This window comes from Vigna radiata, chromosome 5, assembly GCF_000741045.1.
Source record: "Vigna radiata var. radiata cultivar VC1973A chromosome 5, Vradiata_ver6, whole genome shotgun sequence".
Lineage (NCBI taxonomy): Eukaryota > Viridiplantae > Streptophyta > Magnoliopsida > Fabales > Fabaceae > Vigna > Vigna radiata.
The window spans coordinates 18418806-18438400 of record NC_028355.1 but is presented as its reverse complement, the minus strand read 5'-3'; the positions used below and the strand labels follow the sequence as shown (position 1 = coordinate 18438400).

At 29.3% G+C, this 19595-nt stretch overlaps 2 protein-coding genes across 3 annotated transcripts; one reads left to right on the top strand and one right to left on the bottom strand.

Annotated features, from left to right (window-relative positions):
- Positions 1-606: 606 nt before the first annotated feature.
- LOC106760832 (phospholipase D alpha 1) lies at positions 607-3979 on the bottom strand. Of its 2 annotated transcripts, none has more exons than XM_014644263.2 (5): positions 3956-3979; positions 3756-3858; positions 3267-3347; positions 1286-3149; positions 607-1181 (listed from the first exon to the last, which is right to left on the bottom strand). In XM_014644263.2, exons 2-5 carry the CDS (start codon positions 3849-3851, stop codon positions 739-741), a joined length of 2484 nt encoding a protein of 827 aa, XP_014499749.1. In that variant the 5' UTR covers positions 3852-3858; positions 3956-3979; the 3' UTR covers positions 607-738. The 2 variants fall into 2 exon arrangements, with proteins under 2 accessions (XP_014499749.1, XP_022636565.1); XM_022780844.1 differs by having other exon boundaries at positions 3756-3852; positions 3956-3978.
- Positions 3980-13208: 9229 nt separating this feature from the next.
- LOC106761449 (ethylene-responsive transcription factor SHINE 2) lies at positions 13209-14313 on the top strand. Its single transcript, XM_014645000.2, has 2 exons — positions 13209-13429; positions 13547-14313. The coding sequence occupies exons 1-2, from the start codon at positions 13350-13352 to the stop codon at positions 14061-14063; spliced, it is 597 nt and encodes a 198-aa protein (XP_014500486.1). The 5' UTR covers positions 13209-13349; the 3' UTR covers positions 14064-14313.
- The last annotated feature ends 5282 nt before the right edge of the window (positions 14314-19595 follow it).

Here is a 19595-nt window from a genome sequence, read left to right as displayed (position 1 = left end):
TAGAGTCGGGCTTCAGAGATGAAAGAGCATCAACAACTCCATACATGTCTAAAAGGGTGGAAACGCGTTCTTACCAGCGCCGAAAGTTCTGTCCCGAGAAAATTTCAATTTTAGACACGTCCGGAAGTGATTTTGCGAAGACCGTCTAGGTTCCGGTCTAGGTTCCGGGAATAATGGTTTGGTTCTCCGAAGGCATGTTGTTGACGTCAGCCATAAGTCTTTAATGTTAAAAGAGTATAAGAATAATCCAGAATATTTTAGAGAAGAAAAAGAGGCAAAGGATGAAACTTTAGAAGAGAAGAGAATGAGAAAAGATTGATTTTTTGGTGTGTTTTGAAATGGAAGAAGTACTCCCTATTTATAGAGCCAGCAGATAATAAAAGAAATAAAACTAATGCAAATAGTATTTTAACGTTGCAAAATTGAATCACTTTAAAAATTTTGAAAGTTGGAAATTAAAACTCATTTCTAAACGTTGCAGAGAACGTTATAGCCTAGGTTCTTTTGCAATAATTATAAAATATTATAACAAAAGATTGCTCTCCATGTATTTCCTACTCATCTCCCTGCCTCCCCAAAGACTCATTTTAAATCTAACTTGTATTATGAAGAAAGATTCGTGCTTAAAAACAAGTTATATTTATTACGATAGAAATGGTAAGAACAAGCATTTACATGAAGATACATTCAATTCTTCGACACGGTCTTCCCAACAAGTAATTACATATGGTTTATAAGCTAAGTGGTGAGAATTGGAGGAAGATAATCTGATTTGGCACCCAAAATCCGAGCCTTAGTGTCAGGAAAATATTGAATCCCTGGAAGGTTCGTTATGGCTCCATGGTTGGTTACTTCTATGGGATAACGCATGAGGTGGTGAAATTCTGTATTCTCATAAAACGTTTGCTCAGAGTACAGAGCCCAGTTGGTTTCAGCAAGATGATTCACAAGCTTCATGCATTCTTCGCTTTCAGGATCGTCGAAAATGCTACTATCATTAACATCTCCGAGGTGTTCATACCACAGTGCACGTCGAAATCCATATATCTGTCCTCTGGGTCGCCCATTACACACTAAATGTCCTGGCTGGAATGCACCCATCGCAATCTCACTGTCTCTTGCTCCATCCATTGATCTTTGGTTTATGTTCGCAGAACCAATGATTATGTATTCATCATCAACTGAAGGAAGCAAGAATCACCACAGCTTGTTAATCTCATATATCACCACCAAGTATAAAAGTACTAAAAAATTTAACATATAAACAAGTGTTTGGATCCCTTACCTATCATCATCTTGGCATGAACATAGATCATGAATCGCCTAGACTTTTGTGCTCTGCTGTAATCAGTGTCCGGTTCTGGTGCCTCAGTAGGAGTGTACTCGCTATATTTCTGACCCTCACGGTTTCCAAGGCAGAAAAAGGTCAAGTAGTCTCTTGGGTGAGCTTCAATTCCAGTTCTTTGAATGGCTTGAGCTATATCAGCATACATCATCTCCATTGTCCTCCTTTGCCAATCTAGTATTGCTTGAACTGAATCACTCTCAGGTATGCCTTCTGGCCACATTGGTATGACAACATACACAGAAAATCTTTCCCCTGCTTCAATCTTGCTAACAATCTTCAATGACAGCTCCTTTGGTATAAGATGCAATGCACCAATATCCTCAACTACTATATCAGAAGCTTGCCAGGCATATGAACTCCCAAGGAAATATTGGTTTTCAATGTAGATGAAATTTTGGGCTCTTCTAATAGCATTTATATATGCATCTTGAATACTTCTATCAACGATGTTGTTGTTCCCACTAACAAGGCCGGATTCAGCTGCAACTTTTGGGTCTGAGGGGAAGCCAGAAGCTGCACCACCATCAATGGATCTGAACAACTGAACATTCCATGTGTCGTTATCATTTGTCGTTGCCGCAGTGGATCGAGGGACAAAGTATTCGTTAAGCATGCTCGAAGGGAATAGGAACTGATTCCCAACCTGCTTCTCCCACCTTTGTTGAAAATTGAACAAAACATCCCAAGCAACATTCCCTTCTAACTTGCAGTGAATATCATGCCATGGCTCTCTTGGACCACCTTTCTTGATGGAAGCACCTGGGAAATTTGGTTGATGGAAGTCATCTTTATGCACTGTGTCCAAAGTTGAAAATAGAGGATGTTCCTGAGTATCGTATCTCCCATCGCAAAGATCAATGCCACCTACAAAACTTGTTATTGTTCTCTTTTGTCGTTGTCCCACCGCAGCACCAACAAATTGGCTATCAACAACTACACTCTTCTGGTGATGAGTGAACATTGTTGAAGTTTCTAAACCTTGCACAATGCTTCTTCCAACATCTGGGTTGCGCGGACACAAAACACAATTCACCTTCGTGTTTTTGAAGTAAGCAGCAGTTTCTTGATCATGGGTTGCCATTAAGCCATCCTTCTTGAAGTCTGGCACAGATGTTCTATCATCCCAAACAAGCATAAGAACCTTAACACCTTCCTCGGCTTTCCTCTTGAGAAGTTCCCCAAGGGTGATTCTCTTGGGCTGCATGGGGTCCCTAATCAAGGATATTTCAGTGTACACAGACCAGCCAGTAATATAAATAAAGTACCTAGCCTCCACAATGGCACTGTAAATATCCTCCCAGCATTTCCTAAACTCATAATTCCTTCTTCCTGACAAGGGAATCCACGGCTGAAAACCATCCGAAACATGGGCATCTTGGTACAAAGCAACGTTGCAACCAGTTCTTTGACCGAAGAAACTGTGGGGAACTCCTTGAAAAGTCGGACTTCTTATTCCTCCAGACCAGTTTATGTCATTCAAAACATTAAAGAATTTCATTGTGACATGGATTTTTGAGGAACTTGGAATGGGGTTACGATCCTCGTCTAATATTGGGACCCATGTGTCCACTATGTTACCGTTCACGATTTGTTCAACTGGGACATAAGCTCTTCCAATTAGAGTCGCATCAATGGGGTCTTTTCGTTTGACAGTGAATATAACATGGGAGATCAAATGGGCACAGTATATGCGAAAGGTCTCATTCCACCTGGGGTTGGAGGGTTCATCATTTAGCACTTTAGTCCTTCCAACTCTTGCCTTATCTAAATCAATTGTTGCATACAGACCCGTTTGGGTAGACTGCGAAACGTTATTACAAGTAAAGAATTAGACTAATCAGAAGGAAATTTAAGCTCCATGCTTAAAATTAAATGTCAAAATAGCATAAATTTTGTTTTTTTTCGAAAATTAAGGTACCCCGGGCTGGCCCTGGCATTGACAGAACAGACAACTCTTAAGTTGGGAAAGGAATCTCTTCCTCACGCTTCGATTTGTACCCTGTTTACAGTATTGAAACCAGACATGAACAAAAAACGAGAAGTAAAACTTGACATAATCCTTATATACTACACTTTATATTTGACACATACAAAAGTAGTTCATATTATGGTGACAAATTCTTTACGAATATCATATATCTGTGCGCGTAAAAGCCAAAGCTTACTGTTAAAGAAGCTTTAGTTCATGTACATTCTCTAAATAAGTTGAACTGTCCTTTCGTACGTACTAACAACCTGTTAGTTTACCTTTTTTTTTCTTGGTTAAATTGTTTAAGTGGTGTAAATGAAGAGAAAGGAAAATATCAAATTTTTATTGTGTACTCGAGAAGAAAAGTAGGAAAACTATATGTATTGTGACTACATTGATGAAAGAACAGAACAGGAGAATTTGGGTTAAGGCATGAACCTTGCAGCAGAGATTGAAATCGCAGTCGTTAAGAGTTGGCAGTGTATCAACCTCGTATATGGTCACATTGAGAGTCCCATGCAGCAAACGAGACATTCTGCAACTAAAGAGAAAGATATTTAGCATATACTTTTCACAACAACAACAGATGCATGCATGTTACAGATTTTATAATCGATGCAAAAATGGAAGTTGCTTACATGGAAAATGTGGACGATGGTACAGTCCGTATGATGAAGGTCTCTTGATGTAATGCATTTATAGGAAGAGTAATGGATGTGATGTGATAAATAGTGTGTCTTAATTCTGAAGCAAGAGATATACTGTGGAAACAAACATCGCTTTGAAGAATAGAGATTCTTTTGCAATTTCTCAACTAAGGAATTAGTTCTCAACTTAACATTCAAGGAAGAGAGTATTGTACGAGAATGTTTGTTTTCAAACATATTCCGCAGTTCAAAAGTATTTGAAGCTAGTAACAACAGTGACTCCTGTATGATGTTTTTAAGGTTAAATTAAGGATTTTTGTTTCTAGTAAATTCAAACGAGTCCAGTCACAGGCTTTCACAAAATCAAGGTACTGTTAATGTGTGAGTATGTGAAACATTTGAAGAAAAGTATAACTCAATTTTCAACTCTAACTTACATCAACATAACATCACCATCAATTCTGTGTTTCTATCTCTATTTAACTCAATTTGTCTATTTTTATATAATATAATATAATATATAATATGTAACTACTCCTCGCAGTTAAATCCTATAAATAGTTTACTAATTGAAGACTGAACATGTTATTAAAAAATTAAAATTATTATCACTCACACATTAATTTTTGTTTTTATTAATTATATTAACTCAAAATTCATTTTATTTTGATCTTTTAGTTAAATATATTTTAATATTTTGAAGAAAAAAAATACTAATGACCGTTGTTCACCGAAATCGGGACGTAATATTTGCGGGAATATAAGTAAAGGAAATACAATTTTATACTTTTGAATTGGAAAAAACATCTCTTAATATTTATTTCTAAAATAATAAAAAAAAATTGTATTAATGAAAAAGTATACCCTAATTTGATTGGATTTTTTGAAAAAATTATCTAAAGTAAATATAAAAGTTAAATGCACTTCGATTTCATTTTAATTTCACATAAAATAATGTAACTCTTTACTTTGAATTGAGTTTTGCGATTTTTTATTATAAAATTATGAAATTCTTTTTATAAAAAAAATAAATTTTTTAATTAAAATAAATAATTTTGTATAAAGTTAGTTATTTTTGTAATTTCAGTTCTCTTGTATTCATAGACGAATTACATCATCTTACAATTATATCCTACAACACATAATATCTTCCTTATAATTATAAACATATATAATATAATTAAATTAGTAACTTTTAATATATTTGTTGAGTTAATAACTTGAAACCGGAATTACTTTGAGGGTCAATAACTTGAATAACATATTTTATAGAAACTATTATTTGTCATTTTTTTATTAACTATAGATATAAAAGAATTGGAGGAAGAGATACAATTATTTATTAACCAAACTAGTAAAGTAGAGACTATATGACAAGAAATAAAAATTTGATACATTTTGATTTTGATATTGTATGTATATTACACATTTAAATTAATGGATAAATAAGTAATGAAGTAATTCAAACATGTGAGATTTCCATTTTCCTAAAGTTGCTTATTTAATATAAATTTTAGATTTTTAATTTAGCCTTTGTAAAAGAAATGAACTCTTAAGTTTTATTTACACTTATGAAATCAAATGTTTTATAATTAATCAATATAGAATTTTTATTACATACCATTTCACGTCAAAATATATATATTAAACATGAAAATAAACATTAATGAATGGAACGGTAAATTCAAACAAATAACAAATTTTTCATATCGAATAATACAATATATGAATCAAATGTTAAAAAAAAAATTTAAATTTTAAATGATATTTACAATTCATATATACAGTATTTTTAAAATATAATGTTGTTTGGGCTCTAAATATTTAAAAAAAAAACATAATATTTATTATTAATATTATCCATTTCATGAATTGACAGTTCAATAATATAATGATAATTTGAAAATATATTAAATTTTTAATCAGTACTAATTAAAAACTATATAAATTACGTTTTTTAAAGATTGATTATACGTTTTAAATTGATAAGACACATATGTTTAACTGTATAAAAAATATTAGTATTATTCTAAAATTATTTTGAATGTGATGTAACGGTAATTAAATTGAGAGTTTTGCTTTAATGATCCATTCCTTCGCTTGACTTTTATTATTCTTTTAGTTGCTCAATAAATATTTCGGGCCCCGCTTCTGCATTCTGGATAAAATTCCAAACATTCATTTTTCTATTATATGTATGAACAATTCAATAATATCATTCCTTCCCTTCCAACGTTTTACACTATACTTTTTATACAGAAAAAATGACAGAGTGAAAGTTTTTCATTGAGGAGGATGCAAATTTTTATAAATAATTTCGTTCAACCATTACCAAAATTTTTATAATTAAAATTTGTGAAAAACACTCAAAATTTATAATTTTTTTTTCTACGGAACAGAGATCTTTCTTAAATATAAACATAGCGATATTTTTACATTTTTTTTAAATTAAAATAGTTGAAGATATTGTTTCATAGTTTCCAAGATCTGATATGGAATATTTTGCTTGATTTCTTTATTACAGTAAATTTAACTATGTTATTTTAACTTAATATTTAAAACCTTCAATTATATATACTTCTAAGTTATAGATAAGAACTAGGGATGGTAAGAAATCTTCGGTTATGAATGAAGCTGAAAAATGGATATGTATTGTTTAACCTATCTCAATTTTAACAAGAAATTTCTATATTAATAGGATATAGATAATGTTATATATATTAAGTTATATATATTTATGAGACTCTAATTCTAATACTTTATTCTCATATTTGTCCGTTGATTTAAATTATTAAAATATAAAGTAATGTAACAAACATTTATTAATTTTTTTCTTATTTTTGTAACTTATTTCTAAATTCAAATATGATTACTTATATTTTATAATTATTTAATATTTATATATTCAAAAAATATTATTTTTATATTAAAGACTTATCCGAGCAACGAGAAATAATAAAAATAATAATATCCATTACACAGAAATATCTATTAAAAATATTTATCTAGTATTTATTACAGTTTTTTTTTTCTATTTTATTAAGAAGTAAATGTAGATATTATTCTTGTCCTTTAATTGCTGTAAGGTGACGTATAGCACAACCTAAAGAATAGTCAAATTGAGTGAAATAATAAAATTGGAATTAGTTGAGAGTTTTCAGGAATGGGCAAACATGCAAACATGCCGTACCGCATAAATAAGAAAATCACGTCACATTGTTTAGTTTGACCGTCTCATCGGGAGCAGTTATTAATTACTATTACCTTAGAAACTACATTAAATTCCACAGTTTCAGAACCACCATAAAAACTGTTGTCAATCAGTAATTTAATCTTTTAAAGTTAAACTAAAATTATTAATAAGCATAAAAACATGTTTATAAGTTTAGAAATTAAAGTAAATTATTTTATAATTAATGATTATTATTTATAAAATATATAATTCAATTATTTATACTCATTTATATTTTTATATCTCAATTTAATATAATTTTATATTATGTTAAGTTATCATCATATTTTTAATGTTAATGAATATTGTTATATATTTTATGTTATGACTATATGATATAATTGAATGGTCAAGTTAAACAATAATTAATACTAAGGACAATTACATTATATTTATTTTTGCATGTTAAGAATAAAATGTAATGATAATTTTATTCTAACATATTATATTTATTTAATTATTACTATTATTATTATAAAAATCAATTTTATTTTAAGTTGATTATGATGTAGTATATATTTGGAGAGAAACATGGAAAGAGAATTTAGGGAGTGTTATGTTTGGAGAAAGAGAAATGTGTCTGCAGAAAATCTAAAATAATAACACTTAAAATGGATTAATTAAGAGTCCATTTTGACAGATATATGCAATTAATTGCGATTAGTCTCAATAATGACATTTGTATTTACTGCGTTATTGTTTGTCTAGGTATTTGTATTTCTACAGACTGTACACCAAATTAAGCTTAGAAAATAAAAAAGTTTATTTCGATGCAGTTTCGGTTAAAATATGCTTTCATTGTACATTTGTTAACTTTAATTAAAATGATTGATCATAAAATTAAAATCGTCGAAGATTTAACGACGTCAATTAATTACTCTATTTTAAAATATTTAATTATTAAATATATTTTTAACGATTTTAGCTTTTTCATTTGATTTTAAAAAAAACAAAGAACCAGAAAAAGTAAATTAATTACCATGATGAATTGTCTCATACAAGTATGCTAAATTAGAAGGTGATTAGAACTTAAATAAATATTGAAAGAAATAAATATAACATGTTATTTTATTATAATTGAGAAATTAATGTGGTAGCGTAGAAAATTTGGGAAAAAGTTGAATTGGTGGCTAAGAGAGCAATAAGGTTGTGGGACTTTTCTAAAATATTGAAATGGAAACAGCCTCCTCCTTTATTATTCATGGCCCATACGCATTTTGTATGTCTCCACTGTCGCTATCACATTATTTCAACAGCAGTAGGTGAAATCCACCTAATATTGCAAGGGCTAATGACCAGATATTTAATAAAAATGCTTTTAAGAAATTAAAGAAAACAAAATAAAGTAGGTAATTAAAGCTTCCAATTTTTAATTATTACATATCGTAACAAAATAAAAATAAGAAAAAGGAAAATTTGTGGAAGGTCCTACAATAAATAGCTCCAATGATGAAGAGACATTTGGTTTTGTTTGTTAAACAATATGGGTTAAATATGTTTTTATCTCTTAACTTTCAGTTAAAATTGAAATTAGTTTCTCTTAAAAAATTTGGCCTAATTTAGTCTCCCAACTTTAGAAATGTATGAATTTAGTCCTTTTAACTAATTTTTGTTAGATTTAGTTGATGTTTTAAACATGTTTCATAATAGCAATTTGGTTGTTTATATTGTTTGACACATTTTTGCTTCAATGTTAACTAAAAAACGTGTTTGAAACATCAAATAAAGTTAAAAAAAATTTGTTAAAAAAATTAAATTCATACATTTCTAAAGTTGGAAGAATAAATTAGACTAAAATTTTAAAGATGGACTAATTCTAATTTTCACTAAAAGTATAGGGACCAAAAATATATCTATGAGATTTCACACTTTTCTCACTCTTATAGTGTACATCATCATTATATCCATAAATGGTTCATTATGCCTTAAATCACACGTATAAAGTGGTTACCATACTCATTAATCTATGTATCATTTTGAAAATTTTAGATAATGTTAATGACTTTTGGTCAATTGTACTTTTCTTTTCTTTTAGATAATATTTTTTAGTAATTTAATCTCAAATTAATATATATTTTTGTATAAAGTTTTAAGATGTCTGTTTGTAAAAGAGGGAAAAAGGTCGCTCATGAAGGGTTGCGAACCTCATTGGTGTGTGAAGGGAGTTTGAGCCTTCCATCTTTTCTTTCAGGTATATATAAATATATATATTTTTATTTTAGTATATTTTATATATTTAATTCTTAGAAATATTTTTTAAAGTCATGAAATCGAAGATGTTATTAGAAAATGAGTTTTAGTAGAAATTGGATAGTCCAATATCGATTTGACATATTAGAAAGTGGGTTTTAAGCTTAACTCAATCTCACAAAATCGACTGGTAATGGTAAGGTGAGGTTACACCTCACTTCTATATTAGAATTCAACCTTATCTCTAATCGATGTGAAACTTCCAACAGATATTAAATACTTGTTCAATAAGCAACCATGAATCTCACACAATCAACAAAATATTACTTTTAAAAAGATAATTTAACTGTTTTAGTTTTAGTTTATAATGTATGAAGTTTGGTCGTATATATTAAATTTTGCATTAAATGCCTCTACAAAGACACTTTCTTTGCATCAGATTGTCAAATGAAGACGAAGCAAATTAAAAAAGCTCTCACAACATCAAATTGAAGTTTTTATGTTCTTTATCTGTTTAATTTTGTGTCCAATAAATATGTTTTTTGATTGAAACTTTTTCACATACCAAAATTTCACATTTGGTTTGATACTTGTAAAAAAAAAAAGTTATTTGCATATGACAACATCATATACCACACCATAATGACAACCTAAAAACTCGAATATAAATTTATTAGAGTTAGTATCCATATGTTTCCGAGGACACTTGACACTTAAATTATAATATTACACTCTAATAAACTTTGAACAATTACTTGATAATCATGGATAATTAAATATGTGTGGACTTTATTAAATATATAATAAGTATTTTTGAATTCAATAGTTTTTTTTTAAGTTATCGTTTTTTAAAACTATTTTGTTTTGTTCCTTTCTGTTCTTGGTGAGGTAAGAAATGTGTTAGATGCATTGTGTGAAGCTTTATATAATTGTTTAATATATAACTCAATAGTTTTATATAACTTATTTATTTATTTATACTATCGTACTTTGTTTGGTGTTGTGTTTTTGTAACTGTGATGTTTTACTTATTTTAGATAATTTGATGAGATATTGAGTGTTGAAGTGATGGGTTTCAAATCAATTATAAGATTATAAATTAATTATCAACTAAAATCATTAATCTACATGGGAGTAGTTAACCAAATCAATTATCTCAATTGGCTAATCAAATGCACTATTGACAAGACTAAATCAATTATCATTTTGAAAAATAAATTATTTTTGTAGGCAAATAATATACCCAAAATTAGAAATAAGAAAATGGATATATTAAATTGAGAATGTTTCAGTAATTTGTTATTCTCTCTAACTTGTATGTCCATCATTTTATTCCTTTAAAAAAATATTTATTTTTTAAATACTCAGGTTTAGAGTTCCTGATATATGATATTTTGTTTTTAAAAAAATTAAAAAACATACATGTATTATTGTTATTAATTTATTATGTGTTCTTACAATGTGGAGATGATTTTTATGTTTATTATATTTCTAACATGTTTTCTCATTTTTTGTTGGAACCTTTTAGTTTGATCTAATCGATATAAGTTTTTCACCCTCCTTCGACCTCTTTTTATTTATTTGGTTGATTTGTCTTTAGTGTTTAAGTTAACAAGAAGTAAAAAACAATAAATACAATAATAATTAAATAAGATATATCATGAAGAAAATCTCTTTTTATAGTATTTTATGGGTCTCTTAATTACATGGACCAAGGTTGGATAGATGTATCTAGAGGTTTAGAGTTTCCTAATCCTTGACACAACTCATAGTTGCTAATTAATTAGTTTCATTTTTTTCTAGTGTTATAAACTGGTTTTCTTGGATTGATATTACTTACTTGTACAGGTATGTCAAAGTCTATGTCGTCTCATGATGATGACATATTTCAAAATCCAGCACATTATGTAAACTCTATTATTTAAGTATTTTAAAAAAAATATTTAAATCAAATTAGACTAAGTTATTAATAAATTACAAGTCATTTAATTAAAATTGTTAATTTAAATTAATTTTACAAACCAAGAAATTTTAATTTTAATTTATATATTTTTACAAATTACAAATTACAATATACACTCACTTAAAGTTTGTACTCATTTAAGTATGGATCTCACCTAAATTCATATTTGAAAAAAAATAAATCTATTATCAAATTTCAAATAACTTTGTCATCAATTTTGTATTGCCGAATAATACTTTACATGAATTGCGATTTAAATTGTTCCAACAAATTTTCAATAAATATATAATTTATTGTATGATTTTTTATATTTCATAATTATATAACTCCTGATATTTCATATTGAAACGCGAACAACTTATATGGAATATTGAATGCCGCCACACAGCTACACATTAATACAAGACTTTTCAATGTGTTTTGTTTCCTAAAAACTTCCCAAAAGGTCACTCATCTCTAAATTACTGCAGGTTCCAAGCTAAGCACGTTTAATCATAGAGTTCTTATGGGTTAGACTACCGAAAAACAAATGCATTTGTTGATATGAGTAGCTAAATTAATTCATTTAAGCTATCCTTCAACTATATAGTCTCATACCTATACAGTCTCTAGATCCCTCTCATTCCGGTGTATGTTCAATTCATCCATGTGCCCCTTCCACTGGAAGCTACCAGGAGTCGCTCCTTGTTTGTGCCTCTTGCACCGAGGATCACTCCCCGCCCTCGTCAGTGCCCGGGTTCACATGCCCACCAGCTTCCGCTTGGTTCGTCCTCGAACCACACCATACTGGGAGAGGTTAGGCTCTGATACCATTTGTAACGTCCCGACAACTTACATGGAATATTGACTGCCCCCACACATCAACACGAGACTTTCCAATGTGCTTTGTCTTTACTCGCACATTTTCCGAGAAAACTTTCCAGAAAGTCACCCATCCCTAAATTACTCGAGGCTAAGCACGCTTATTCTTATGGGTTAGGCTATTGAAAAGCAAATGCATTTGTTGATATGAGTAACCAAATTAATTCCTTTAAGTTATCCTTCAAATGTATAGTCATATACCTATACAGTCTCTAGACCCCTCTCATTCCGGTGTATGTTCGATTCGTCCATGTGCCCCTTCCACTTGAAACCTGCCAAGAACCGCTCCTTGTCCGTACCTCTTGCACCGACGATCACTTCCCGCCCTCGTCAGTGTTCAGGTGTCACACATACTATTCTTAATATTTTATATTACATTACTCGTAGTATTTTATAAATCTGTATTCCAATTAAATCTATACAAACTTTTTAAATCAAAATGCGAATAAGTAAGTGTATAATGCAGGGATAATAGGAGGGCTGGTCTGTCCATCATATGACATAATATAATACACAAGGAAGAAGAAAATAGGGATCAGATTATCCTAGTTTGGCAGCTATGAAAAATAGGAGATCATGGCTGCATTTCAAGCAGAAAATTTTTCTAACAGATATTAGGAATTAGTTGACTCCATGGGAAAAATATTGCTTGACATAAGTGTGATGATAATTAAGATGAGTGTGGAAAATTTAAAAAAATAAGAGAAAAACGAAAGATTTTCCATTAGAATTCACGTGATGAGAAAAGGGAGGTTTTGTTAGAGAGTTTGACGATATAAATGGAAGGAGTGAGCTGAAAAGGTGAAATTAGAGGGTAATAGTTTTTGACATTCCGTGTTGGATGGAAAAAAGGAACAGAGCTTGTGATGGCATAATGTTTGTGGGCAGAAGGAGGCCTACAAGCTGGTCATTAATTTGAGTTGTTAAGGAACCATGGATTTATCAAAGTTGTGCAGGTGAAACTTTTATTGCATGTGTACTGTTCACTTCAACTTTCCGTCCAATCCTCACCGACAACCCACATAAATTTCGTTAACACTTGTTAAATACTTACACTACTCTTCTTATTAATCCCTATTATAATTCCCTTCACCTCTCTTCTTCTCTCTCACTCTCTCACGCGCCATTTAACAAAGATAATGGTACAAGCCAAGAAGTTCAGAGGAGTCAGGCAACGCCAGTGGGGCTCCTGGGTGTCAGAAATTCGCCATCCTTTACTGTAATCATCTCATTAAACTCTAAACCAAAACCAACACAATGCTGCTTCTGTTTCTTCCATTTATAACTATTTTCTTTTCTTTTCTCTCTTTATTTATTTCTTCTCTTCTCACTGCAGGAAGAGAAGGGTGTGGCTAGGCACGTTTGAGACAGCTGAGGCTGCTGCAAGGGCTTATGATCAAGCAGCCATTTTGATGAATGGTCAGAATGCCAAGACTAACTTCCCCAAGAACCAAGCTCAGCCTGATGCCACCACCACCCCTTCTGCTGCTTCTTCTGCTGATCATGACAACGCTTTCTTATCTCCCAAAGCTCTTTCAGAACTCCTCAGCACTAAGCTCAGAAAGTACTGCAAAGACCCTGCTCCTTCCCTCACTTGTCTCAGGCTCGATGCTGATAACTCCCACATTGGAGTCTGGCAGAAAGGTGCAGGACCACATTCTGGCTCCAATTGGGTCATGAGGGTGGAGCTTGGGAAGAAGCAGACCAAGACTGAATCAGCATGGTCGTCCGGCAGTAGTGTTAATGACACTGCTGGAAACAATGGAGGAGTAGTAGTAGAAGAAGAAGAGGAGGAGGAGGAGGAGGATAGACTCGCTTTGCAGATGATCGAGGAGCTACTCAATTGGAACTAGAAACAACCATTCTGCAGCTTCAACTTCTTCTTCGGGTAATCCCACAAGGAAAAAAAGGAACCTTAATCCGTGTCATATATAGTTCTTGAATAGTACTTTCTCATACCATCTATATATATATATATGTATGTATATCCCTTTCAATTCGTTTACTTTTGTGTTTCTGTAAAAATGTTGTCAAAAGTGCTGATATGACGATGGCCAGTTTGATAGTTACTTAATACACTTTGCAATGTTATGATTGGTGGTATTTAAGCATCCGAATTCATCAAATTGGGATCAAGAAAAGGAACTCGGTATATCTAAGTGTCAATTTTAACTATTCCTTTGAAGTAACACATCGCCTGGGAAAGAATCATGGACATCATCCCACTAATCATATATATACTACATGCACGGGTTAACTGCTTAACAGGTTTGCAATCTCCTAATCATAATTAAATGGAAGCAGTTACTGGTAGAATTAAATCTATTTTCAAAACAGTAACATATATCCTGATCTTCATTTTATTTTTCTTTTCTTCATTTGTAGTTATCTGCCTGTTTGCTTAATTAATCATCTTATATTGGGATTTTTATTTTACTAACAACTATTATTTTTTTCTATCTTTCTTTTATCACATCATACATCTTATTCATTATTTATATTTAACATTCTATTATTTTTGAAAATAAATTTGTTGTTCATGAAATTTTTTTCTAATGAGTCTGAGAATAATCAATGTGTACGGTTTTTTATTTATATTGAATGTAGATAAATAAATAGTTAATGAGTTTGTTCTTGTTCTTTTTTAAGGAGTAAGAATATGACACGTATCAAATCAGTTTATAAATAATATAAATCTTAAGATTACAATTTTTTAGAATATTTACTATTGATTATCCAAATATGCAGACGTGTATTTTTTTATTCATATTATTTTACTTTCCATCTCTTCATTTCCCTTTCTTCCTAATAAAATACACATTTGGCAAACTGCTTTGTCATTCATTTCTACTTAATAGGAATATCCTAATAGGATATAAAAAATGCTCCCAAATATAAATATGCAATGATGTTGTTCACTTTTGTAATTTATATTATTTTATTGGATGAAGTTTAAAGATCAATTTTAAATTTTAATATTATAGTAAATAAAATGGAAGTTGAAGCATAAAACTTATAAAAAAAAGTAGGATTCAATATTATATATTAACTATTCATGTTATTATAAATTGGATAATGATATTTAGACAATATTTTTTTGACAACATTTGAACATTGATTACGTGTCAATCTGTGATTGGTCGTAAATTACTTCACAATAGTGTTTATGATTATTATTATTGATTATGGAGTAATTTACGACCAATCACAGATTGACACATAATCAATGTTCAAATGTTGTCAAAAAAATGTTGTCTAAATATCATTATCCAAATAAATTATGTAAAATAGCATTTTCAAAACTAAGATTGTAAAGTCTTATTTAATTTAAATGCATCTTAGGAAAGATTAAATATTTTAACTGTTTTATCAATGAAAAAATATTTCTGGATTTGATTACAATATACATAATAAATTTAGCACCTAATTTTTCATTAAAAATAATAAAAACTATTTTTAAATATTTTCAATATATCATATAATATTAAAATGTTCTAATTAATTTTTACATTGTAGATATATTGTTGTCGTCTAAATAATATTTATTTTTATTTTTGTATATATACACTAACTTTTATCTGTTTCTCCCTACTTTTAGATATAAAGTCACTCTATGCTATCTATGCTCTTTCTTGAGTTTCTATTGATGTTCCTTGCATGTACTCAAGCTACCAAATATATATATATATATATATATATATATATATATATATATATATATATTAATTTTTTTTCTACTTATGTCAACTTTCTTTCAAACACATTTATTTCTATTCTTATTAAATAAATTTATTTATAGATTGCAACATTCTCATATCCATCAAATACATTAAATTTATTCCCATGCTCATTTTTCACCACCCAAAATGTATCATATTCAAAAACAAAATTGTACTTCTAGAGTAAAATTTATTCAGTGTGTCTCCATTATTAATTATAAACACATTTTATTATATTTTTTAAACGAATTCAGAATATGAATGTGGTCCTTTTTTCTAAATTTTGAATTGAAGTAATTACTATTTTTACTTTATGCAATAGTTTAAATAATATATAATAAAGGACATTTTTTGGAAAAATAGTCTTAAAAATCTCTCTGAAATCTGATAATATTAGAAGAGGAGGAGGAAAAGTCTATGCATAGTCACTGTACTTTTACACTACCATTCAATAAAACTCAAATTGTATAAGAAAGTCATTATAACATGACTATATATTGTAAACTTTAAGATAAAACATGCCACACTCAATTTAGCTAGATCAAGCTTAATTTTTTTATTAAAAATAAAGCTTAATTAAATTTTAAACATTTCATAAATTTGAGTATTTTTTTTTAAATTAAATTTCTATTAAACATTTTCCTTCTATTGAACAATTGAAATTTTTATATTTTTTAATTAAATCTCTTTCGTTTAATTTTTTCTATTAACTGAGTTCATATTTTAATTGAAAATATTTTTTATGAATGAATCTTTTTCTTATAACTTTTATCTTATCACTTATAAGGGACTATCACCATTATCATTTGATTAAGTGACACATTTTAATATTTCGAATCTGATATAAATTTTTTAATAAATTTCTTACCAAAAATTGTAATAATTAAGTTTCATAAGAATATTTCTATGAATTTGAATTTTTTTTACAAAATATTAACAGAAAATATTTACAAAATAAAAAATGTTTTAGTAGGGCATGAAATACATCAGCATATACCTATATTATAAAAAGCAGAACTTTGGTTTAGAATAATCTTAGGAAATCCTTGGTTTTGAAAGTTCCTTGTCTCTGAGGGTTTGGTTTAGAAATCTTGAGGAAAGTTCTTCTTCCTTATTATTAAAGGCAGAAGTTAATGTCTGAAAGGGATGCAGAAAGGAAAATAACATGCACAAATTATACCAAGTTTTAAAGTACAAAAAGATAATGTTGTAACGATGTGTATTTTTCTGCTTGGTTTGAGTTTTATGAAACCTGCGTATCATTTTCATTTGCCAACTTTTTTTCTAAGAATTTGTTTTTAACATATTTACAAGTTAATTTTAATTTATAAAAAGATATTTAATTTTTCTTCTTGTAAATATTTATAAACAAGTTTATTAAAAAGTTCTTTTACCTAAATTACTTTGACCTGTAATCTCATGCACAGACTGTACATGTTTATGAGTGAAAGTCCTTACGACAACTATAAAAATTCGACTATGAAAATAATAGAAACTTTTCAACCATAAAATCACATGGCAGACTCCATTTTCGTCTAAAAGTAACTGTGATAACAATAATTATATTGATGTATGTAACTTCCAAGTTGTGCTATGATGGAAAGGCCGTGGGCCTTTCTTTCAACCTATCATGAGTGTTAGTGAGTCAATGCATGCAATGTAATACACTATAAAAATGTCATTTATGGTCTGTTCACTTGGGGGATTGGAGGAGAGTGATTGAGTAGATTTGAGAGTAATTTTTTTGTTGTTATTTATTTGAATGAATTTAGAGGTAAACGAGAGTGAATTTTGAAATAAAATTTGTGAGAATTAGTATATGATTTAGTTTATATGACTACTTCAAAATTCACTCTCGTTTACTTCCAAATTCACTCAAATAAACAGCAAAAAATATTATCCTCAAATTCACTCAATCACTCTCCTCTCATTACCTCCCATCACCCCAAGTGAACACACCCCAGTTTTCCAAAAATAATCAAATCTGTCTTTTCTGTTATATGATATGTATTATGATATATCAGCAAAGACACTAAATTAAGATTGTTTTATTTTATTTTTGTGTTGTGTTTTTGAAATACAATATTAAAAAATCGATAGGTGTATGGAAAGAGATTTATTAAAAAAAATAGAATATGAACCTAAATAAGAGATTGATAATATTAAAAATGTGAATATTTTGTAAGGAAGAAAAAGAAATGGTTAGAAGGCATGATCTAATTTTTGTGGCCTATATTTAGTAGAAGTTAGGAAGGGTAGATACCACTAATTTTGTAGTATATGATGATAAAGAAGAAATTGACATAAAGGAAGAGATGACAGAAGTAGGTGGCTAATGAATAAATGCTCCATGCATCAAGGAGCAAGGTAGTATACACACTGTTGCCATTACTATGATAAGAAATCCTTTTATTATTTAGGGTTAAATTTCAAGGCATTGGCATTGCAATGGTCATCTCAAGAGTGTCTTCATGTACTTTTGTGGGGGCAAAATCCTATTCAAGCATTCATTTCACACAAGTTTAGTTGGTGGCCGTACATACCCATTTTCCAACTCTCTTTTCATTATGCAATTTCAAGACACATTTTCATCTTTCTCAAATTAAACTCTTTTCTTTTCAACACCACTTTATGGTTTACTTTATAGTTTAAGAGGATGTACAACAGTAGTTAACAGTGAAATCAATTTTCTTTCAATTTATAGGAATATATTTTAATCACTTCATAAAATCTCTCTTTCCAAACTTTTACTTATAAATTAGTTTTATCAAATTGAATTAAATTTAAAATTTGCTTTATAAGATATAGTATTAGAAATTATTGAATTGAGTAACAAATTATATATTTCTTGTATTGTTTTATTATTATCAAATTATTTTCATTTTAAATTTTTGTTATCCTTTCGGGTAGTGCTGTTAAAATATGTTTTTGGAATCCGTTAATCTATGAATCAAACTGATGTATCACATATTCGAATCGAATTGGGTTGAATTTTTTTTTAATTTTAATGTGGATCAATTTTGAACCCGACTTTTTAAGAACTCAGTTCATTTATATTGAACTTGTGATGAACAGGATTCACTCACTAACCCACCTAATAAATATTTTTTTGTTGGATTAATTATTTTACAAAATATTAAAAACGGAGGCTTGCCAGAAATTGTTTTTGTATAGAATAATTAGACAACATGAAAAATCCATACCAATCTATACTTAATAACTCAATGTTTATTATGCAAAAACAATTTTGAATCACTATGAAGCTACTAAAGATTTTGTTACGGAGATTTTGTGATGTCTTTGTGTATATGAAATCTTATCTTTGATTGATCATACATATAATTTAAGACCATCCCCATTTATTTAGTTTTGAATTGAAAAAATTTTGTTTTTTTATTTGAGTGATTCAGTGAGTCTACTCGTTTAATTACCAACACGTAATAAATAGGTTTGAATTTAAATTTCTTTTTCTCTCTAATAAATAAATTGGATTAGATTGACTAATTAAATAACTAACTTTTTCTTGGTCAGATTGGGTTGAATATAAATCCTATGTGTGTATGAAATATTTATTATTGAGTGAGTCATCCTTTCTGTTATGGAGTACACACACACACACACACACACACACACACACACACACACACACACACACACACACACACA

Excerpts from the sequence above, each read along its gene's own strand:
- LOC106761449 (XM_014645000.2), top strand. The coding sequence starts at position 13,350 with ATGGTACAAGCCAAGAAGTTCAGAGGAGTCAGGCAACGCCAGTGGGGC. Across the intron at positions 13,430-13,546 it reads GAAATTCGCCATCCTTTACT|GAAGAGAAGGGTGTGGCTAG; the intron begins GTAATCATCTCA and ends TTCTCACTGCAG.
- LOC106760832 (XM_014644263.2), bottom strand. The coding sequence starts at position 3,851 with ATGTCTCGTTTGCTGCATGGGACTCTCAATGTGACCATATACGAGGTT. Across the intron at positions 3,150-3,266 it reads AATGCCAGGGCCAGCCCGGG|TCTACCCAAACGGGTCTGTA; the intron begins GTACCTTAATTT and ends AACGTTTCGCAG. Across the intron at positions 1,182-1,285 it reads TCATGCCAAGATGATGATAG|TTGATGATGAATACATAATC; the intron begins GTAAGGGATCCA and ends TGCTTCCTTCAG.